This window comes from Bufo bufo, chromosome 2 (assembly GCF_905171765.1).
Source record: "Bufo bufo chromosome 2, aBufBuf1.1, whole genome shotgun sequence".
Lineage (NCBI taxonomy): Eukaryota > Metazoa > Chordata > Amphibia > Anura > Bufonidae > Bufo > Bufo bufo.
The window spans coordinates 259,458,500-259,483,420 of record NC_053390.1 but is presented as its reverse complement, the minus strand read 5'-3'; the positions used below and the strand labels follow the sequence as shown (position 1 = coordinate 259,483,420).

The 24,921-nt window shown below is 45.5% G+C and overlaps 1 protein-coding gene across 8 annotated transcripts in view; it reads right to left on the bottom strand.

Moving 5' to 3' along the window:
- The window catches only part of CIT (citron rho-interacting serine/threonine kinase), a 155,903-nt gene that overhangs the window by 119,168 nt on the left and 11,814 nt on the right, over positions 1-24,921 (bottom strand). For all 8 annotated transcript variants that reach the window (XM_040416520.1, XM_040416521.1, XM_040416522.1 and 5 more), the window contains exons 4-9: positions 22,618-22,793; positions 14,848-14,949; positions 11,788-11,930; positions 6,013-6,106; positions 5,733-5,936; positions 5,480-5,633 (exon numbers count right to left, since the gene is read on the bottom strand). In XM_040416520.1, the coding sequence (XP_040272454.1) occupies positions 5,480-5,633; positions 5,733-5,936; positions 6,013-6,106; positions 11,788-11,930; positions 14,848-14,949; positions 22,618-22,793 (873 nt within the window). The remainder of the gene's footprint in view (positions 1-5,479; positions 5,634-5,732; positions 5,937-6,012; positions 6,107-11,787; positions 11,931-14,847; positions 14,950-22,617; positions 22,794-24,921) is intronic.

Below are 24,921 nucleotides of genomic sequence, written 5' to 3'. Positions count from 1 at the left end.
AAGAAGTCGTCCAGGTAAGGGACGAAGAGAATGTCCTTTTCCCTTATGTGGGCTGCTACTTCCGCCACTAGTTTTATAAACACCCTTGGGGCCATGGAAAGGCCAAAGGGTAGAGCCTGGAATTGGAAATGCTCCAGTTGACCTTTCAACTGGATGGCCACCCTTAAAAACCTCTGGTGTTCTATTGAAATGGGGACGTGGTAGTATGCGTCTTTTAAATCGAGAACGGCCATGAAGCATAATGGATAAAGAAGATTGATTGTTGATCGTATTGTTTCCATTTTAAATCTTTTGGGCTGAATGAACTGATTTAATCTTTTCAGATTTATAATGGTCCTGAAAGAACCGTCTGGTTTTTTTACCAAAAAAAGTGGAGAGTAGAATCCTCTGCCTACTTCTTCCTTTAATACTGGGATCAAGACCGATTTCTCTATTAAATTCAGCACTTCTGCCTGTATCACTGATTTCCCTAGGACTGAAGGGGGGACTATGGTTGGAAGGAATCGGGCCGGAGGGGACTGAAGGAATTCCAACTTTAACCCTTGGCTGACTGTATCTAAAACCCACGGACTTAGGGAAATTTTCTTCCACTCCGTTAAGAAGCCCTTCAGCCTGCCCCCAACCGGAATCCTGGCGTCATTGTTGTTCAGGCTTTCTCTTGTCTGCGGAGGACTGGTTAAAGAAAAAATTTCTATTTTTCCTCTGACCTCTGAATCGGTCCTCCCTAGTTCTCCTATCCTGTTCCTGGCTACCCCTAAAGGGACGAAAGGACCGACTAAACCTATTTCTGCTAGAAAAGGATCCTTGAAACCCCGGAAACTTTTTCTTCCTGTCTGCCGCTTTATCTAGCAGGTCGTCCAGACTTGGACCGAAAAGGTATTCCCCTTCACATGGAACACCACAAAGCTTGGATTTAGAAGACATGTCTCCAGACCAGCCCTTCAGCCAAAGAGATCTCCGTGCAGAATTTGACAAAGCCGCTGATCTGGCCGCCAATCTAACTGAGTCGGCTGAGGCATCTGCCAGAAAGTCTGCTGCCTTCCTAATTGTAGGGAGGGAGGCTAATATCTCTTCACGGGGGCATCTATTTTTTAATTGGGATTCAAGCTCATCCAACCATACAATAAGAGACCGGGCCGTGCAGGTGGAGGCTATACTAGGCCTAAAGGAAGAGGTAGATGCCTCCCAGGCCCCTTTCAGAAAGGCATCCGCCTTTTTATCCAGCGGGTCTTTCAAGATTCCCGTGTCGTCAAATGGTAGGGCCGTTTTCCTGGAAACTTTGGATATAGCCACATCTATCCTAGGTGCCTTATCCCAAGACGCAGAATCTTCCTCCTTAAAAGGATATTTACGCTTGAGACTCCTGGAAATAAATACCCTCCTATTGGGTTTTTTCCATTCTCCTTTAATCAGAGCTGATACATTCCTATGCACTGGAAAGGTACCATGCTGCCGGGACTCCAACCCCCCGAACATAATATCCTGAACTGAGCGGGGCTCCCGAATTTCTTCTATGCCCATAGTCGAGCGAATAGCCTTAAGGAGTTTCTCGGTGTCCTCAACCGGAAAACAGGGTCTCCCCCCTATTTCTTCTTCCCCTGACGAGTCCTGTGACGAGATATCAGAAGGACCACATACTGAAGAAGGGATCTCACCCTCGTCTGACGATGGGGGTTCTCTGGAAGGTGCTCTGGTTTTAGGTTTCTGCCATTTCTGGGCTACCTGGGATGCATTAATCTCAGAGCGCACCAACGTCTGCAAACACTTATAAAATGAGGGAGACTCTTCAGCCACCGTCCTATCTATACAGGGCTGGCACATCTTCTTATCCCTGGGAAATGAATTACACAGGTTTGCAGGTCAAAATGTAATTACCCAGTGATACTCCGTCTAAGCTATAACAACAGTTTTGTTTAGACATTTTCCATCTTACCATTCAGATGGCAAGCCCTTGCTGCATAACGCACATTCTTTATTCTTCTTCTTTGCCCCCACTTTCTTGGGCTTAGCTGGGGCAGGAACTGTGGGATCCTCAGATCGCTTCTGAAGGCTCTCATCCTCCATGCTCTAGCCGGAATAGACGCCGGGCCGAAAACTCGTGCACCTCTCATAGGCGCCTGCAGATGACGTCACAGCCGGCGTCATGTGACTTTAGGAGCGCTCCACGGCCTACTCACAGCCGGAGCCGCTCCTCTTCCTCCCCCTGGTGGTCAGCGTTCTTCCTCCGGCGCCACACATGCCGCCGTCTCCCCGCACACTGCCGCCCCCTCCGGAGCTCAGATGTGCCTCTGCTGCAGCTTCCAGGATCGCAGGTAAGTGGGGGACCCACCGGAGGGAAGGATCCAGCATGTCGCTCTGCAGGCTTCCCATCAGAGACAGGAAACCACACTGACGAGGAGGAGTATGCCCGCCCGTTTTATTCTGCAGGTTTCCTGTCTCTGTGGGGCGGATCCTCCTCTCTCCGGTGGTGCTGTCATGGGCGATAGGAAAACATATACTTACCTCCAAGAGGCTGGCAGCGATGTGATGCAGGCTTCTCCCGGACTGTGTCCCACGCTGTACAGCTCAGGCGGCGCAATAGCGTCATCGCACCTGCACTGGCCTCTGATAGGCTTACAGCACTAGGCCAGCAGCCTATCAGAGGAACGGGGAAGGGAGATGCCTCTCCCCTGCCCCACAGCACATCCATCTGTATCGCTGTCCTGAGAACAGCACTACAGATGAATATAGAGATGAGCGCTTCCACTCATCTCCACTCCTGCTGCCCCCCCACTTGCAACCAGGGCCGCGCCACCTGAGGCGATCGCCTCACCTCGCCTAATTGGCGGTGCGGCCCTGCTATACACCATTTAATCTCATTTGGGTGGTGTTTCGGAGCTAACAGATTCCCTTTAAAGGTGTTCTGCATTTTTTTTTAAACTGATGATCTATCCTCTGGATAGATCATCAGCATCTGATCGGCGGGGGTCCGACACTCGGGACCCCCGCCGATCGGCTGTTTGAGAAGGCAGAGGCGCTGGCAGTAGCGCCGTGGCCTTCTCGCTGTTTACCGCAGGCCCAGCGACGTCACGACTAGTATCAATGGCCTGGGCGGGGCTAAGCTCCATTCACTGAAGAAGCCATGGTGCATGGAGATACGCATGACGACACTGTGGACTAATCTTTCCCTTTAGGCGCATATCTGGATGACATGCTTTTCAAATAGTCTTGCACTTTGATTCTTTTTCATTATGTTGAATGTACACTTTGCACTGTTATCTGCTCTATTTCTGAGCGATATTCTGGACAGAATCCTCCTTTTCACACCTGTGTGCACAAAGAAGAGTCTCTCGTCCTTTCAGAATTGGATATATTTCTGCTAGTTAACATTTTATTTGTTTTTCTAGCATTTTTTTTTATGTAGAAAAAAAATATTTGGTCAAGATTAAATGGTCAGTCCTTAAATGCTCAATTCTAACCCGTGGTGTCTCCACTTGGATATGTGTGCTTGATTACCTGGTAGTTATTGAAACAGCATAGCCCATAGAGCTCAGCCGTGGCCTCACCACGCTGGAAGGGGCTCAGGGAACCCCTGTTCTGTAGACAGGTGAGGGTCCTGTGTCTATCAGACATTTATGTCATATCCTGTGCAGATGCCATAAATGTCTGAGATGAGAATACCCCTTTAGGATGTTTGACTCGGTGACAGATTCCCTTTAATTACCTAATCGATGACAAGGATGTTTACCCATATCTTCACAAAGCAACGCTACCTAGGAAACTGCACATTCTGTGACATGGCTAACATAAAAGAGTCAGGCTTCTGCACAACCGCATGCCAGCTCAATACACTTCTGATACATTCACCACCAGTGTTTTGGTCCTAAATGACCAGACCCTTTTTAGCAAAACTTGCACACTTAATGGCCGCAACTTTTTTTATGCTTTAGATACCAAATACATTTTTGCACTATCTTATGATAGGGATATTTTTTCACACCTGATTTAGTCCTTTATTCTTTAGACTTGCAAACTCACACCAAAGCATGTAATATGTATATTCTCAATGAAACAGGTCAACTGGGTTGGGTGCATGGTGAGGTGTGCAATTGTTATGTTTGATTTATTTGTTTTTACGCATAATTTTAATGTAATATGTTCCTCATGAGGTCATATAAGACAGCAGAGGAATATACACACCACAATTTTCTTCTGTTTTGCAGTTTTAAGTCCTTTACAGCAGAAAACAGTGGCCTTCGTTACTGGCAAAGCTGCCATGGGACACTCAGCGATCACATGATAGAAGGGTCCAAAAGATTGGACCCTTGTATAATGTCATTACCGCTGCCTTTTTACACCACATATAATAGGCAGGGCTGGGAAATTACTCAAATTCAGTTAATTCACCATTTGCCCACTGGACAGGAGGCCCCAGAATCCCGGTGGGAAATCAAAAGAACCGGAGGTGACTGGGAGAAGGTGGTGTGTAGCCGTGTGGACAATCAGGACTTGGATCATACCCCAGGGATTGCTTCCCAACTGGACCTCTGCTCTCTTGAGTAGTGAGCTGAGCTGGCACTGCCAGCAGTAAGGAAAAAAAAAATCCCCATAGCCTGGCCAAAATCATAAACTATGGCACTATGTTTTTTTATGTTTGCAGCAGCAATTTTATGTAATCGTAATTTACCAAGAAATGCACCACAGGAAAGAAATATGATGTGCATGATATGGGCGCAGACTGTGCCGATTATCATCTAAACAGGTATGATTTTTATACATCAGCATTAGACACTCTTAGGCCGAATGCACTCGGCCGTGTTCCGCGGTATGCTGGGCTGGATGCCTGTTCAGAGCAGGAGCGCACGCCGTCATTGGTTGCTATGACGCCGTGCGCTTCATGCCACCGCTGCACTACAGTTATACACTATACGAGTGTATTACTGTAGTGCAGCGGCGGTATGAAGCGCACGGCGTCATAGCAACCAATGACTCCGTGCGCTCCTGCTCTGAACAGGAATCCAGCCCGGCATACCACGGACCGCTCTCGGCGGCGGAACACGGCCGTGTGCATTCGGCCTTAGGCCAGTTTCATACGAGCATGTTCAGTCTGCGAAACATGGGAACTCCCATAGAAATGAATGGAGGGTGGCGGCGCATGTGTGGCTGCCCTTCTTTCACTTTGGAGGTCCCGTTCTGGAGATAGGTGCGGGTACCGTCTCTGGAACCCGTCCTGTCTGACATTGGTGGCATATCCTAGAGATATGCTATCAATTGTCTGAGGTCAGACAACCCCTTTAAGTTGCGTCAAACATTTGCACCAAAATTGTAGCTCATATTGTCACATAAATAGTATCCCTTTCCTGCTAGGCTGCGCCCCATTGTTGGATGAGCCGTTTTTAATGCAAAATGAAAGTCACATTTAGCATAGTAAATCTTACCCAATGTTTTTGTCATAGTCACTAGAACACGCATTCATTTTACATTATTTTTTTACACTCACTATTCCGAATATTGTCCCAGTCAATAATTGCAAAAAATGGATGACAGCACAAGTCCTCATATTTCAATCTCTCCCTTTGTCCACACAATAAACCTTGGATAAGATCAAGAAAATTTTTGCTGATTTTTGGTTCATCTGGGAACTTTAGGAAACGCTGTGAAAGAAATTAAATCACAAGACAATTAATTAAAAGAGGCAATGCATAAAAACACCTGATAAATACTTTTGGGGAAAATTAGAAACATTTAGTAACCTGAAAGTTCATGATATTGTTGAACGTTTTTGTGGCTGTCCCCTCTGTAAATGGAGATTTTCCATAAAACATTTCATAGGCAATGATGCCCAAAGACCACCAGTCACATTCAGGGCCATAGGCAGTTTTTCCATCCCCATTCATCACCATAAGTACTTCTGGTGCCATATAATCAGGTGTCCCAATAGGCAGCTGTGAATTCATCTGAAATGCAAATGTGTTACATAGCAGTAAAATATGAATATCAGATAGATACAGCTCACAGAACCAATGCACTTACCACTTTATTTGATGTCAGTCTTGCTGCTGATCCAAAATCTACTAGTTTAACATGTCCAGTGCGATCAATGAGAATATTCTCTGGTTTAATATCCCTATGGAATAAGACAATATATGCAGTATTCAATTATCAAAATCCAAGAAGACCATGATATTAATTTAAAACAGATCATTTTAAATACTATCCACACCGGAACAATCACTGCACCATTTACTCTTGGCTCTGGCAGCAGCCACAAGGTTGGCCAGTTATAATCAGTTGCCCCCCGCATGTCTGCAAAAATCCAAGTGGTTACAACAGCAGCCAAAGCAACATGGTGCTTTCCTAATGTCTCTGCAGCTTCAATCTTCAGGCATCACAAAGGTCAGATCCATCTAATATTGCAATGATGTCATATCCTAGAATGTTTTAGGTGAGATTAATCCTTGAATATATACGGCTTCCTCCAGAGGAATTCCAATCAGATAGAATACAAGTGCATAGGTTGCATTCATACTTGGGCATTTAGGGGGTCATTTATCATTTAAGGTTGTCTTTGTGTCAAAGTCTGGCTTTGCCTTGTGTGCCTGCACCAAATTTATGAAGTGGTGCATCTTAAAGGGGTTTTCCGGAATTTTGATACTGATGACCTATCTTCAGCATAAGTAATCAGTATCTGATCGTTGGGGGTCCGACACCCGGGACCCCACCAATCAGCTGTTTGAGAAGGTAGCGAGTTTCAAAGGGGCTGAGCGCGATACCAAGCACAGCCGCTATACAATGCATGGAGCTATGCTTGGTAAGCATGGAGAAGACCATGGCACTCACAGGAGCGCCAGTGCCTTTCTTAAACAGCTGATCGTCAGGGATCTTGGGTATCGGACCCCCACCAATCAGATACTGATAACCTCTCCTGAAAATAGGTCATCAGTATCAAATTCCCGGAAAACCTCTAACAATATATGTGGCATGAGTGCAATGTAATTTACACCTTATGTGTAAAAGTACACCAGGGGGTTGCCTTTTTGCAAAAGTCGCACGTAAATAAGCCATAATCCAGGTGTAATCTCACTTTTAGCTCTTAAAAAGACCACTGTGAAAAGTGGTGTAGAACAGCAAATGTAGTAAAATTGACCAAATGTCGCAGAAAATGTCACAGTTACCATGACTTGTAACTATTTTAGACCACAAAACTGACGTATCCGATTTGATAAATGACCCTGTGTCTTTATTTAGCCTTTTATTCTAGTACAGTGCCTTGCAAAAGTATTTACCCCCCTTAATTTGTTTTCATATTTTTGGTGCCTCACAACCTGGAATTAACATGGATTGTTTGAGGATTTGCATCATGTAACTTACAGAACATGCCCACAACTTTGAAGATGTTTTTGTTTTTTTATTGTGAAGCAAACAACAAATAGGACAAAATAACAGAAAAAGTCAATGTGCATAACTATTCACCCCCCTAAGGTCAATACTTTGTAGAGCCACCTTTTGCGGTTATCACAGCTCCAAGTCGCTTTGGATAAGTCTCTATGAGCTTGCCACATCTTACCACTGGGATTTATGTCCATTCCTCTTTGCAAAACTGCTCCAGCTCCTTCCAGTTGGATGGTTTGCGCTTGTGAACAGCAATCTTTAATTCTGACCACAGATTTTCTATTGGATTGAGATCTGGGCTTTGACTAGGCCATTCCAACACATTTACGTTTCCCCTTAAACCACTCCAGTGTTGCTTTAGCAGTGTGTTCATTGTCCTGCTGGAAGGTGAACCTCCGTCCTAGCCTCAAATCACGCACAGAGTGGTGCAGGTTTTGCTCAAGAATATCCCTGTATTTAGCACCATCCATCTTTCCCTCAACTCTGACCAGTTTCCCAGTCCCGGCTGCTGAAAAACATCCCCACAGCATGATACAGCCACCACCATGTCTCACTGTGGGGATGGTGTTCTTTGGGTGATGTGATGTGTTGGATTTGCGCCAGAGAGCGTTTTCTTTGATGGCTGAAAAGTTCAATTTTATTCTCATCAGACCAGAGCACCTTCCTCTATACATTTTGGGAGTCTCCCACATGCCTTTTCGCAAACTCACAACGTGCCTTTTTGTTTTTAGCTGAAAGTAATGGCTTTCTTCCTGCCACTCTGCCATAAAGCCCAATTCTATGGAGCGTACGGCTTATTGTCGTCCTATGTACAGATACTCCAGTCTCTGCTGTGGAACTCTGCAGCTCCTTCAGGGTTACCTTAGGTTTCTGTGCTGCCTCTCTGATTAATGCCCTCCTTGCCCGGTCCGTGAGATTTGGTGGGCGGCCGTCTCTTGGCAGGTTTGCTGTTGTGCCATGTTCTATCCATTTGGTTATGATAGATTTGATGGTGCTCCTGAGGATCATCAAAGATTTGGATATTTTTTTAGAACCTAACCCTGACTTCTTAACACCATTATCCCTTACTTGTTTGGAGAGTTCCTTGGTCTTCATGGCAGTGTATGGTTAGGAATGCCTCTTGCTTAGGTGTTGCAGCCTTTGGGGCCTCCCAGAAAAGGTGTGTATATGTAATGACAGATCAAGTGACACTTAGATTGCACACAGGTGGACATCATTTCACTAATTATGTGACTTCTGAAGGTGATTGGTTGCACCAGAGCTTTTTATGGGCTTCCTAACAAAGGGGGTGAATACATACACACATGACAATTTTCTGTTTTCTATTTCTAAACAATAGTTTTATTTATATATTTTTCTCATTTCACTTCACCAACTTAGACTTTTGTGTTCTGATCCATCACATAGAATTCAAATTAACAAAACATTAAAGTTAAGGCTGTAATGTAACAAAATACGAAGAAAGTCAAGGGGGGGTGAATACTTTTGCAAGGCACTGTATTTCTTCTATTAAACATGCCACCATCATAGCCATCCTCAAGAAGCCTTCCCTTGACCTCTTTGTCCAGCAACCGCTCCATGTGGCTACTTCCATTTGCATCAAAACTCCTATGGTAACATGCTCCTCTTGAACTTGTCCTCTTACATCTCTTTGCATTAAAATGATGCCAACAACTACAATCTATAAAAACAAATGATTATGTTAGCCGAAAGATGATAGACCATTAAAGAAGCCAGCCGCGTTTAATATTTTCGTTCGATAGTCGAATAAAAGATTTTTTGTTCAAAGAAAGATCGTTCATGAACTAAAGAGCTTTCTTTGAAAGAACGCTCCCAGAAAGATCTTTCTTCCATCGCCTGATTTCATTAAACGTGTAAGGGTAGCTTGTACAAATGTAATGGCCAATATGGACAAAAGGGTGGATGGCCGTGTTGGTGAAATGAACATTCACCAGATGATTGTTTGTTTAACTGGTGTTCAACCATCAACCAACTTTTATTTAATGTGTATGGCCAGCTTACATCCCCATCTCCCATCTAGATTACTTCTTCCTCCTCCTCTGTGATCTCCCACCTAACACCCTTATGCCCCTCCAATCTATACTCACTCTTATACCACCTGGCCTCTTCCCTTTGCCAATCCCTTCACTGGCTGCCCATTGCCCAACCTGTTCAGTTTAAAAAACTAACAATGACATACAAGGCTGTCCACAAACTGTCCCCTCCTTACATTTCTGACTTACTTTCCCGATACATCCCCACAAGACTTCCTTCTTTGCTCGCTTTCTGACAGCTCCTCATACAATCATCTTCAAGATTTCTCCCGTTCATTCCCCATAAGCAGCCTGAAAACCACAACCTACAATAACCCTGTTGCAAAAAGCACAACCATTTGAGCATGTCTGCACCCTCATCTACTGTAGCTTGTGAGCCCTCACGTCAGGGTCCTACCCCACTGTATCAGCCTGACACAAAGTCAGTCCATGTTTATTGTAGTTGTGTAGTGTTACCTTTACTTTATATTATGCATATACTACTTTTTCATATGTACAGCACCATGGGTTAATGGCACCTTAAAATAAAAATTTTAAAAAATGGGAAAGAATACACATCTTGAATACACTGGTGAATGGGGTCTTACATGAATGCAGTCCTGTGAAGTCACATCTACTGGTCATATGGCTTTTGTGCAGCTCAGTCCCATCCAAGGGAATGGGACTGAGTTGCAATACCACACAGAGGCACTATACAATGTACTGCGCTGTGATTGGCATACTAAGAAAAGGCCTCAGTACTGCGGCCCCTTCTAAAAGCTGAGTGGAGGTACCGGGAAATTAACACATACCGATAAGATATCCTGAGGATAGGTCTTCAATATTTAAAGGGGTTGTCCAGGCTACAGATTTTGATGATCTATCCTCAGGATAGGTCATCAACATCAGATTGGCACAGGTCTGACACCTGGCACCCCCGCCAAATAGCCGTGCACGCTGTCTCCCTTGTAGCAGTGGTGCAGTGTAATTACAGCTTCCTCTACCTTTCCCTTGAATGGGACAAACAGCTGTAATTACACTGACATGAGTGCCGCAGCACCTTCATAAAGGTGACTGGCGAGGGTGCCAGGAGTAAGACCCCGCAATCTATTATTGATGACTTATCCTGAGGATGCAGCCCAATCCCTATGGCTATGAGACCTGGGAATCTCTTCAGGCTTTACTAGGTGTTCCTACCCATATCAGAGGCACTTACAAATACTCTATATCTGTACAGATAATAATCTATTCTGTACTGTGACAGGGAAATAATTATTTTCTGCTAATAACAGGCACTTACTACCTGGAAACCTAGACAGCCTGTTCATATAAAAACAAAGATAAGAGTGGACACAGTTATGACACTCAATACTTCTCTTCAAGGACCAATCTAAGGTCCGGATGCAGTACACCCCTCAGTCCTTGACACCTTAGATACTTCTCATACAAACCTTATGTATAGAGACCTTGGCATGCAATAAATTCTAGATTTATAGCAAATCGGTTTAATAAAAGGAAATCTAGGCTTTTGTGACTGCATTAGACCATACACACCTGAAAGCACAAATAACTGTGTTTTTGCATTCTAATTTAATTAAGAACTTTCTATTAACACATCTGCAGTCATTGAATACAAAGACAGCAACATAAAAACAACATTCACAATTGGTAACCATGGAAAACAGATTAAAAAGAAAACATACCAATTTAGTAATAAGTGTAATGCAACAGCAGGACGTGCTTAGTCCTTCACCGCTCCAGCGCCAACACTCCAGTAGTCCTGGCCGGTTTTATTTTCCAGAATCAGTGATGTCACATACAGCCAATCACTAACCTCAGTGGTCTCGTGCCATACAGGCCAGCATCACCGCTGAGGTCAGTGATTGGCTGTAGTGATCATGGGGATGTGACACAGCATCACTGCAGGAAAATAAGGACCAGCGGAGACCACCAGAGCATAAACATTAGAGTAAGTTAGATAAGTAGGAGATTTAACCGTTTTTGTTTCTATTTTATAATGTTTCCTGCTCCCGGACCACCCCTTTAAAGGATATCTGTAGGCAGGTTTGAACCTTGCGCTTATTGTCTTTGTATACAGGCATTAAACCCTGTATACAGAACAAAAGTAAAGGCCAGAACTTCCACAGAATCTCCTGATCCTGGAGAAAAAAAAATGTCTTGAGCAGATTGCCCTCTCTAAGGCAGGCAGCAATAGGAAATTGATATAACGTGCTACACTAAAGTAAGCCGTTGAATCACCGCACTATTTAACTATTGACCATCATAATTTTAGCTCAGTTCCTGCAGATTGTTGGAGATGTTGGATGGAGAAGGGGACTAGTTTGCATGTATAGTATAAAATGTCCTCCCTCCCTATACTCACCTGTGTACATATCCCAGCTGGTGAACACTGTGAATTGCAAGAACTATCTCTGCCAGATAAAACTGGGCCATGCTTTCATCAAACTGGTCATCATAGCGATTCAGTAGAGAGAGCAAGTCTCCTCCTGGCTGGTACTGCATAACCTGCAACATTGACGTTAGTTTTTAAACTGATATACAAAATTAGGTTCACTGAAAAGAAAAGCCAAACATAGGGACTGTGTCCCAAAGAGCAAAACTAACAAGACCTGTTTACATGAAGCAAGGCTGTTTCTATGACTTCCATTGGCGCTCGGGCCTACTGTACTGCATTTCTCGCTAAGGATAGTTTCACACTGGTATTACAGAGATCTAGCAGGGAAAAGTCTGCAGGAGCTCTCTGGATACGACATTGCCAGCCGCTGCTGCTAACTATAATGGGGACCGGCAGAGACCCAGCTACAACCCAGCAAATATGCCGAGAATCAGCCAGACAAATACTACTGGCCTACCAAACAGCCTACCGAATCTCTGTAACACTAGTGTGAAACTAGCCTAGAAGACATAGGTCACATCCTACTATTGCTTCATAAAGGTCTTTAGCTGCAGTACCCCTTTAAGCAAAGTTTATGTAGCAATTTTGTTCTGTTTCGTAAAGTGAGATTCCTGTTTTTAGTTATTGTTTAAGCAGAATATATAAACTTTCTAAAATACATGAATTAACAATACTGCATCCTTATTCTCATGGATGAATCCTAAGTAATACCTCTATGGGCTAAACACGGCGTCAGTCAAACTATTCCTTATATGTGACCCATTTCAAAATCAGCAATGTCTCTATATGCCATACATGACCCAGGGCATGCCTTATGTCATATAACCCTGTCGATAACTAAGGCTACTTTCACACTAGCGTTTTTGCTGGATCCGACAGGGTTCAGCAAAAATGCTCCCGTTACTGATAATACAACCATCTGCATCCGTTACGAACTGATCCGGTTGTTTTATCTTTAACATTGCCAAGACGGATACATCATAAACTCTATTGAAAGTCAATAGAGGATGGATCCGTTTTCTATTGTGTCAGAGAAAACAGATCCATCCCCATTGACTTGCACTGTGGGTCATGACGGATCCGTCTTTGTCACGGACGTTCCCGCCACCGGTGGCAGGAGATCGGTGAGACTGGCAACACGTGGTTTGATCTGACATGTTTTGCGCTTGGATCATATTACGTCTGTGTTGTTTCTGGTGCTTGCCACACCTTCTTTCCCCAGGTGTGGCTATTAGGGTCATTTAACCTTCTCTATTTATTGTTGCTTCTCCCACAATGCTGTGCGGTTTATAGCTTCTGTTTGGACTTTTGGATAGATTGTGGTTGGATCTCAGCTGAGTTCCTGCTGCTTCTATTGCTCCTTTGAAGTTAAGTCTTTCCTTTCCCTTTTGTATTTTGTTTGGATTCTGTGTGTTGCATTTCCCTATTGTTAGTATTAGGCCAGAAGGAGACTCCTGTTCATCCTTCCTTTTGGAGAAACAGGTAGTCTCATCCCTGCCATTAGTACCAGGGTCCTATAGGGCTTGATAGGACTCTAGGTATTCCTGCGTATGAACTCCCCTACCTTTGGGGGTCTGTTCATACTAGTAGTCAGTCAGGATTTTGGTTAGGGTTTTCACTAGCTGTCCATTTTCCTTCCCTATTTCTTAGGCCTGATTCCCTGTTCCCCCTTCCCTCCTATGCTCGGTGTGGTGGTTCCCTCCCACACCGAAGCGTGACAGTCTCCCTCTGCATCCCAGGACGGAAAGCAAACCGCAGCATGCAGTTTTCTCTCTGGTATGAGAACGGAACAGAATGCATTTTGGAGCACTCCGTTCTGTTCAGTTACATTTGTGCCCATTGACAATAAATGGGGACAAAACGGAAGCGTTTTTTCCAGTATTGAGACCCTATGATGGATCTCAATACCAGAAAATATTAACGCTAGTGTGAAAGTAGCCTTAAAGAGGACCATTCATGGGTCCAGACATTATAAAATAAGTAGCACGTTATGTAGGGCATAAAGCAGGGATCTAACAGTGCTTACTAATTTTCCTGTGCGCAGCTCCGTTCGTCCACTGTGCCCCTGTTGAATTCTCCTGCCTAGTATGCTAATTAATAGCATCGGAATAGGGAGGAGGAGACGTTTCTCAATGGGCGTCTCCTTCTCTCTGGATGTAGCGCGGTCCAATCACAAAGGAGAGCGTCACAGCCAGGGAGGAGACGCCCATTGAGAAACCCTGGCGTCTCCTCCTCCCTTTTCCGATACTATTAATTAGCATACCAGGCGGGAGAATTTAACAGGGGCACAGCGGGCGAACAGAGTGGCACCCAGGAAAAATAGTAAGCGCTATTAGATCCCTGCTTTATGCCTTACATAACGTGCTACTTATTTTATAATGTCTGGACCCATGAAAGGTCCTCTTTAAAGGGAATCTGTCACCAGTTTTATGATGCCCTATCTGAGGGTATGTTAAACTGGAGACAGAGATAAACCATGGGATTTGTACCTATGAAACTGGCTGACCTGTTACAAGTGCACTTGGCAGCTGAAGGCATCTGTGTTGGTCCCATGTTCATATATGTGTCCACATTGCTGAGAAAAATTATGTTTCAATATATGCAAATAAGTCTCTAGGAGTAACGGGGGCGTTGCCTTTACACCTGGATGCTCAGCTCTCTCTGCAACTGTTGCATCCTCTCCACTTTGATTGACAGGGCCAGGCAATATAAATGTGATTATGCCTGGCCTTGACTTCTCAATCAAAGTGGAGAGGACGCGGCAGTTGCAGAGAGAGCAGAGCCTCTAGGTGTAATGGCAAAGCCCCCGTTGCTCCTAGAGTCTCATTTGCATATATTAAAACATTTTTTTTAGCAATGCGGGTATATATGAACATGGGGCCAACACAGATGCCTTCAGCTGCCAAGCGCATATGTAACAGGTCATAGGTACAAATCTGCTGACAGATGCCCTTTAAAGGGTTAAATACTGTTTCCCTTTGTCATCTGTAGCTATGATGTTTTGCAATCATTTGTTGTATTACTTACCAGGTAAAGGTGCTCCCTATCTTGGAAGGCATACTGTAGCGTGGGTATCCATGGACTATTATGATTACTTAATATATTTCGTTCTTCTTCAAAAAAGGAAACCTATAAAACAGACAAACATCAGCATACATATATATATAGCTTTCCTTATTATAATACAACTTTTTATCTAGGCATAAATATCTATACCAGTCTAATTACTATTAAAGGTGTTCCCCTTACATATTTATGCTGGGGCTACCGAGAGACATGAAGATTGCAATTTTGCAATAGGTCATCGCATGTGCTGTTCATCTATGGAATTGCAATGTGACAAACAACCTGTCACAACTGTGACACGATTATCGCAAAATTTCCAACACTGTTGGATTTTTGGTTGCAAGTGGCATGTGACTTTATCATTTTAGACTATAAAGCAAGTCGGGTGTGATTATGACATTCTCTGTGCCCTTTCTACAATTTGGCAGTTTTTTTGTCTGTTTGCTTTTACAGTCTAAAATATTTCTGCAACAGTAACCTGCACAGTCACACAACTGTTGTTGGACTTGCTGTCATACAACATGTCACCATGTAACCCCAGCTTTATTGCGGATCCAAAGCTGTGAACAAGCCCTTAATCCAGGGATGCCCAACCTGTGGCCCTCCAGCTGTTGGAAAACTAAAACTCCCACCATGCTCGTCTGTAGGCTGATAGCTGTAAGCTGTCTGTGCATGCTGGGAGTTGTAGTTTTGCAACAGCTGGAGGACCGCAGTTTGGGCATCCCTGCCTTAAACCATTCTAAAAAGACACCTGTAACATGTCCTTTAAATCACAGTTGTTCACATAACTATAGCCAGGCCTGGAGAAATCCTAGGATATGGCCTCATGGTGCAGCCAAACTATGAACACCCACAGCAACCAATCGCTGCACAAGTTTACCACAAACTCCTGCGGCCATTGGTTGCTGCGGGTGAGCATGACTTGGCCACATAAATAAAAGTAAAAACCCGGATAATGAAACTCCATTTGGGGGGGGGGGGGGGGGGGCTTGGTTGGAGATGTACTCCATATAAAGTGCTTATGCTTGGGAGCGTATTTCCTAAGAGGATAAAACGTCCTGAAACGATGAATAAAGTCAATGCAACTTCAAACAGGCTGATGCATATGAAACACCATGTGTGTGCACAGATATTGAAAAAACCTGCCAATCAAAAGGGACCCACAGCAATAGTTAAATCCAAACAAAGTTCAGTGAATGTGGTGCGGTAATGATAACCCACACGCCGAGGCGTCCCACGGCTGTGCGAGACCGACACCACTTGTTACCTGTCCCGAGGTCTTCAGATGGCTATACCGTCCTCACAGTAAGTAGGTAGTACGTCCTGCTGTTATGGGCCCAAACAGAAGCCACACCAAACGAAGGTAGAGGATGCTGGCTTGTCACATGATGTGTCGGCAGGAAGTGCTCGGACTATACTATATTTGATATATTTTTCCCCAGTTGACTAGGTGGGTGAATTTAGTTCTTGTAGCACCACTGCACGATTTAGGCTGGGTGAGCCTCAATATCTATATTCTTTCTATATGACTTGGCCACATGTCGACAGCCGCACCGCAGGGCCATAGATTCCCTTAGGCTAGGGCTACACACAGACTTTTTGCAGCATTTTTGATTGATTTTAACTAGTAACAGGCTGACTACAACTGACTATGCAATTTTGTGCAGTGCAGCTATCACGTGACATTTAAAAATCAATCGAGGAACATTGACAACGATTGAGAATGGTGTCGCTGTGCAACAAGTCGTGAAAAATCCAGACCTGATGGGTTTTGTGTCACAGGTTGCAAGTTGTACATGACCTTTACTCCATGAGACTCACGTGTGACTTTTCTGTGACCTGGCAGTGTGTTTACAGCCAAATCACAGCTCTAAAATAGTTGCATGATAGCAAGTTGCAGACAAGTCACAAATATTTTTTTGTCGCATGACACACATCAACGTTTAGTCCCAGCCAAAGGCTGAGGCTACACGATGACATGTCTCACATGACATGAATATTGTGCAACAATGCATCTGATGATTGTCAATGGTGTGCCACTGCGACAGAACAATCCCAGATCACAATCATAAATCAAACACTGTAAAATACAGTGATCCCTCAAGATACAATGGCCTCAGGATAAAAAATTTTAACATACAGTGGTCTGACCCATCATAAGTTGAAACTAGACTAAGCATACAATGCCTCAGATCCAACCAATCAAGGCCACTTCTCCGATATAATAGCTGTATTAGTTGCTAGTGAGCAGCTGTTCCTGACTGTTATATGTAAGTACTAGTTTTATCTGTCTTAGTTATCTGCTTATTTTTCTTAAATGTTCATTTTCTCTTATCTTGGATGACATTTTGGGGCTTTTGAATGATTACTCAACTTACAATGGTTTCAACATACAATGGTCGTCCTGGAACCAATTAATATTGTAACTTGAGGGGCCACTGTACCATTACAGGGGTTGTCCAGCTTTTACTCCCACAACCCGCAACCTTGCCAGCTGTTCAGGTGTAGCATTGTCGCTGGAAGTGGGTGCTAGAACTACAGCTTTCTGTCGGCTCTAGCACTGTTCTAATTGGGGCAGTGCTGTAGTAATGAGCTTCCTCCACTACACAGTTGAGGGTGCTGAATAGTTTCGGTGCCAAAGTCAAACAATGGAGCTAATTATGAACAGCTGATCGGCGAGAGTGCAGAATGCTGGACCCCAGCCGATCAGACAGCAATGGCCTATCGTAAGGCTAGGCGATCACTTAATGCAAAATCATGTACATGATCAGCCTTAGGCCCGATTCACACGACCATATTGTTGGTCCGCATTTTAGTAGGAGCAGTTGTAGACCCATTCATTTCAACAGGTCCGCAAAAAATAGGAACAGCACACCGTGTGCTGTTTGCATTCGCAAGTCCGTTCCACAGCCGCAAAAAAGATAGAACATGTCCTATTCTTGTCCGTTTCGCAGACAAGAATAGGCAATGTTAGAATGGGTCCTCAAGGAGTTGCACATGCTGAGCTCACGCCATACATGGCATATGTCGGAGGTATAATACAAGCGATTAGAAGATTGTATGTTTAAGTCTTCTAAGGGAGCTAAAAGTTAATCTGTAAAAAGTAATAAAAAAATAAATAAAACATAAAAACATTAAAATTCTAATCACCCCGTTTCTCAATTTCACATAGAAAAATAAACATAACAGGTATCACCACATCCCAAAATTCCCGAACAAACATTAAAAAATGTGATTTTTTTTTTTTACTCACCGTAAAATCCTTTCTCGTAGTAGGCATTGGGGGACACAGCACCATGGGTATACGTCCAACTACCACTAGGAGGCACTAGACACAAAAAGTGTTGGCTCCTCCCAGGTGGGCTATACCCTCTCCACAGGCACGAGGCTATTCAGTTTGTACCAAAAGCAGTAGGAGAGAGAAGAAAAGCAAGGAACCAACAACTCCCGCACCGGGAAAGATCAAGAGACCAGCCCGGAGAAGCGGAAGTAAAAACATAGGGTGGGATCTGTGTCCCCCAATGCCTACTACGAGAAAAGGATTTTACTGTGAGTACAAAAAAATCAAATTTTCTCGTGCATGGCATTGGGGGACACAGCACCATGGGACGTCCCAAAGCAGTCCCGAGGGTGGAAAAAGAACAGCCATGCCACCGTTGAGCATACAGGTGCAGGAGAACCATGTGACCCAACAGGAAAAAACACTGAATGGGCAAGAGGTTCCATAACAAGGAAGAAACCTCAAGGAAGAAGCAGTGAAGACTGCCAGCACCCCAGGACAAATGCCTGGAAGAAAATCCCAAATGCAAGAAGGCAAAGGGGAACACCGAGCTCAGCCAAGGGCTGGAGAAAAAATTAGGACAGCACCGCGTGTTGGAACTACCTAACGCACTAAATTGTCTCAGACCCAAAGAGCGAAAAAATCTGTGGCCAACCCCTGACAGGCCAGGGAAGAAAGGAAACAGGGAAGCACTGGAAGCCAAACAAGTGAGGGAAGCCATAGCAAGGCTCACATGTGAAGGGAGCAGGTCTCCCCTCACCGCAAGGCAGGTGATGAAGTTAAGCGCCCTATTGAAAGGTGAAAACCCAAGGCTGCTAGAGGAAACCGCCAACCCTTGGAGAAGGAGGAGGTTGTAGGTAAAGGCCAGGGAAAGAGAATGATAAGTCCTGTGTCCCAAAAACAGGAGACGAGGCTCGAGCCTCTGAAAACAAGATAAGACCAGAGGAAACTCTGGGCATATGAAGTATCAGGAAAAAAAGGAACCAGATACAGGCCCAGGAAATCTCAGCAGGGACACACTGGACTGAGAGACATGGGAGGAGGAGGAGAGTACTCCAAACAGCCTAAGGAGGAAAGTAGGGAGCGTGGTTGTATGTGGACCACCCGCCGGATCAGAACAGATCAGCCATATACTGGAGCTACCAGAAGTAGCACTAGACCGACAAGGTGGGGGTTGGGCTGGCCCACCCCTGCCAGATATGGTAACCATGCACATGCTGAACCAGGATGGCCTGTTGTAGACAGTGCCTTGAGAAGTACAAGGAGATCATTGAGCACGACAGTAACGGAGTGGCAGATGTATGGAAGAACCAAAAGGATGGAACCAACATCCGCAGCACAGATTAGAAGCAGAAAGCACCCAGTAATACAGAAACTGTATGGGCCACAGATTGCACCATAGGGCCCAGCACTTGGGGTACTACAAACACACGCCTAAAATATAGGTAAAGTGGCTGCATGTTGCACTCTAAGGAGAGTGGAAACATAGCCACAGCATCTGGGAATGCGACAGCATTTGGAGGGTACAGGTCCTCAACCTGTAAAGTAGAAATACAGCTGTGTGGTGCAGAGATACGACCAGACAGGTGTAATGGGTACAGCATCTGGAGATGGTAGAGGTACCACATTTAAGATCGGGGCAATGTGGCCGCATGGTGCACCCTAGAACCAGAGAGGTGCAACAGCTACCGCGTTAGCAATGGTACCTACATTCCGCCGGGGAAGGGGTAAATAGGGCCGCACGGTACCACAAAGAACAAGACAGGTGCACACTACAATCAGGTAGGTGCAATGGCAACTGAAGGAGGCCCTCTATTTCGCCTGAAAAAAAGGGAAACAGGGCCGCATAGTACACCATAGAGCCAGACAGGTGTAACGGCTGCAGCATCAGAGACGGTGCAGGAACTCTACCTATGAAGGGAGTAAGATGGCTGTTTGGTGCACACTATGAAGAGGTAGGTGCAATGGCCACGGCAATTGGAGGAGGCCTCAATATCTCGTCCAGTAAGGGAGAGAAAATGCCACATGGTACACCATAAAGCCAGACAGGAGTAACGGCTACAGCATCCGGAGATGGTGCAGGTACTCTACCTATGAAGGGATCAAGGTGGCAGCTTGGTGCCCACTAGAACCAGACAGGGGCAATTCTACGGCAATTGAAAGTGGCCTCTATATCTCGCCCGTAGGGAGAAATGTTGCTGCATGGAACACAATAGAACCCGCCAGGGGTATTGGCTACAGCATCTGAAGATGGTGTAGGTACTCGACCTATGAAGGGAGCAAAGTGGCTGGGAACAGACAGGTGCAATTGCTACGGCAGTTGAAGGCGGCCTGTATATCTCGCCCGAAAGGGAGAAATAGTGCTGCATGGAACACCATAGAGCCCGCCAGGAGTAATGGCTTCAGCATCTGGAGTATGTGTAGGTACTCTACCTATGAAAGGAGCAAGGCGGCTGGAAACAGACAGATATAATTGCTTTTTACTCACCAACCTACAGGAGGCGTTTGCCTGAGCTAACAGCTCGCCTAGAACAGGGACCCCCTGTAATGAGGTAGAGTGGCGAACACCAGCACCAGGATGGGGATCCGGTGGGAACACTCTCAAATGTGTAGAGCATAGCCCCTGGTATAGGGAAACTAGAAAGGCTTGTCAGGTACAGCCTATGGCAGTGGTGCAGGTACCCCCCTGTTAAGGAGAAGGCGTACGTACCAGAGACACCACGTAGGTGACTCAGTATGCTAAACACGGGGACGGCTGCCTTACCTGTGCGGTTGAATACCTGTGCAGTCAGGGGAGCGCCATCCGAAAATCCACTAGAGGGGATACCAACCCTGGGTAGGAGAGGTTCCGCCGTGCACATTAGTCTTGACCTCCCAGAGGGCTTCTGTAGGAGGAAGACCGCCTGATGCTCTGTTCCGAAGGAATCGGTGCAGAGGTGTCCCCAGAGGCAACGGATGGGGTGACAGGAAAGGATTCGTCACCAGCCTCAGGCCTGTCCAGGGGAGGACCCGAGGAGGGGTGGAACCCTGTTGAGACCAACCAAGGTTGTACTGTGAGCTACCCCTTGCCGGACCCGGTATCTGAGCGTGCCCCATCTGCAGGGAGGAGGTGGCCGCAATTTGGGTAGGTAGCGGTCCAGCGACTCCGCCAGGGATTGGGAGAGTCGGACAAGGTTCCCGAGGCTTTGACAGGGAGGGAGCCCATTCAGGGGGGACCTACACAAAAGGATTTGGTTTCCCAAAGCGGTGCTGCAGCAGCTATAGAGGTGGTCAGGAGGGCTGCAGGAGAAATGAAGCAATTGAGGGGGGGTGGGGTGTTAGCCACCCCCTCCAAGAGAAAACCCACGTTAGACCAGGAAAGGGTGGAGGAGATAGCCCCTCCCGAGGGCCGGGCGGGGTCAGAAAAGTCCGGAAAGCAAGGAGGGGCCGGGAAGATCGCGGCCTAGCAGGCCCAAAAGCCGTGGCCTTGATTTTTGAGGCGGCCGGGAATGGAGTGAGGGGGGGCGGGGCGAATCGCGGCTGACCGAGGGCCCTCCGGACCCACAAAACTAGGTGAGGAGGGTAGGGGGGGAGAAGCGACGCCTGGGGATGGGCGGATCAAGGCAAACGGAGCACCTGGGAGCCGGGAACGGGCCATGGAAGATGAGGCCTAGTCCCGAAGGCCGGGGAGAAGACTGTGTGGCCAAGCAGGAGAGAAAAACCAACCAAGGGGGAAGAGAAAGGAGGGGAAACAAGAATATAACCCCCCCACAAAGAACAAAAGGGGGGGGGGGGTTGTCTTGGAGAAAGATGGAGGCTTCCCAGGACCCCCGGCTAAGGTGGATCCCACCCCCTTGGCCACAGGAGGGAACCTAACCCTGGGGCAGGGACACAGGGACAGGGGAATATACTCACCGTCCGATATACTCACCATCCGATGTCTTCGGGCGCTGCAGGGTCACCCCTTCGGCAGACTCAACACGGGAACCGTGGGAATGCCGGCAAGCCACTGCGGATGCAGTCTGTGGGGACTGGGTGACCGGCGATGGTACCGAAGTACGCGCCCGCAGGTGGGGGGGGGGGCAACTAAAGTGGAACACGATGGAGCCCCAGCCTGCAGCAGGTATAACGGTGGAGATCACCGAGACCTGCAGAAGAGAGAAAAAAAGAATAAAAATAAAAAAATAAAAAAGCAGCAGGACCTGCAAAAAAAAGCAGGACAGGTCTGCCTCCTACGGACACTAGACTAAAACTGAATAGCCTCGTGCCTGTGGAGAGGGTATAGCGTACCTGGGAGGAGCCAACACTTTTTGTATCTAGTGCCTCCTAGTGGTAGTTGGACGTATACCCATGGTGCTGTGTCCCCCAATGCCATGCACGAGAAATATAAAATATCAAAAGTCAAGTTCATAATACAACCCAAGCGAAGGCCCCAAATTACAGCCCTTTTAGAGATAAGAACTGCTAAGAACCTGTTCTTGTGCAAGAAGTGCTTTCTTCTTCATCACTTTCATAGCAAATATGTCCCCAGTAAGCTTCTCCTTCACAACATGAACATCTGCAAAGTGACCTCGCCCAATTACATTCTTCACTTCAAAATCCTTAAAGTTGGGATGGAGCTCTCGTAACTCTGCAACAGTTTCAGAATCTAAGGGAAAACATAGAGTTATCTATCTAGCTATATACACCGTATTTATGTATAATATATATATATATATATATATATATATATATATACACACACATACCCCTAATATATGTGTATGTATATACGTGTACAGTATAATATACAAATTTATATTTTTTTTATAAATTTTGAACACACATATTAAATATATATATATACACACACACACATACATACACACACACACACAAAATGAGGCAGCACTCCAAAATCGTGAAAAATGGTGACCCAGTTTATTCCCAAGGCAACTTTTAAGCCCACACAATGAGGCCTAAATTGTGTATATTATACATACATCATATTTTTCTGACTATAAGATGCAATTTTTCCGCAAAGCAAGTGAAAATGGCAGTGCGTCTTAGGTTGCAAATGCTAATGGAAGCGGTCATCAGTATGCAGGAGAGCAGTGAGGGAAGCGTTGCGCTGCACTCACTGCTCCCTGGCTTTCTTCCAGACCCCACTCTGCACTGTGTCCTGACTGCGACCAGCGGGCCCGGAAAAAAAACAGGGAGCGGTGAGTGCAGGAAGAGTGCACCGTCCGGAGCAGGAGAGGACATGATATATATATATATATCTTATATATAAAAATATATGTGTCTATATATCTTGTGGGGGTCAGCTCAATAGTGGAAGGCACAGCAATCAGACAGTGACACAACGGCACAGTTCACACAGGGATTTGCCTGTTTTCTTTATTTTAATCCACAAGCAAAAATTTAAGGCCTTTAGATTCGGGCAAAAACACAAAATAAATTCCTGCTCGGCTAAGCACTAACTAAACACAAGATCACCCTTTCAATACGGGCGGCCTACTATCAGCCACACAACACAAAGTAAACTTACAGTGTCCTTTTTGACGTTTTAGCAGACTTCAGCAGCAATGGTGAAAGACAGTCTATTCAACCAGTCCCCCACACAGACATGCTCATAGTGCAGACCTTTATAGCCCAGAAATGAGCTGAGCTCCATCACCTGGCTCAGAGCTATATAGGAAACCTGTTCTGGACAGGAAGGGAATGATGAGCCCCACTACCAACCTGCTCATCATTCCACAAAAATCCAGGCCCGACAACACCATTAACCAAAGTCCTCAGCAAATAATGCTTTGCTAAGGCAACCCATCTTTCCTGGATTTCTGATATCTCACCTAGAAATGACTACCTGCAGGAGCTACTAGAGGCAACACACAGCTGTTACACAGTGGTGATCATTTACTAAAGACTGGCGTTTCACACACCTGTAAAAACCCCCGCTGGCGGAAGATCCAACCAGTCTATTAAGAGGCTTATGCACACTGCACTTTTTGGAAGAGCACTAAGGGTGTTGGAAATACCTAGAAAGTCACAAATTCTGTCAAAAAAATGCATTTTTGACAAAACTTGCGACTTTTCTACACTGGTGTAGTACATGGCCCCCACTATGCAGTAGGCTCCCTCTAGTTGCAGCTGTAAGCAGTCAGAATGCCATGTCTATGCAGCAGAGCTGTAGACAAAAATACTATAAGGGTGCCTTTCATACACATGATATTTTTTGGACACACTAGCCACTATTATAGTTGCCATTTGCAGCCCTGGAACGAGTGAACAATTAGTTATTTGCTTACTTATTGTGATGGGCAAACCCCTTTAACTTGGCAACCCATGGGACTAAATGACGTTCCATGATAATAATACAGGCTGCAATGTACTAGGACCAGGACAACATTGAAATACTTTAAAGGGATATTTCCTTCATAGAAATTCATGGCTAAGATCGGAATACCAACCTTATGCAGCAGCCAAGGAAACAGCCGAGTGGACTGTGCTACAGCTTCCTATCCGGAACAGCTCTGATTGGATGCTATGGGCAACACGGCCATTTTCCAGTTAAAGGTGTTGTCTCACTTCAGCAAGTGGAATTTATCATGTAGAGAAGATTAATACAAGCCACTTACTAATGTATTGTGATTGTCCATATTGCATCCTTTGCTGGCTGGATTCATTTTACCATCACATTATACATTGCTCTTTTCCATGGTTACAGACTATAGGAAAAAGCGTCAGCCTCTCTGGTGGCCGGGACCATGGGAGCTCACATAGGCTAGTTCTTT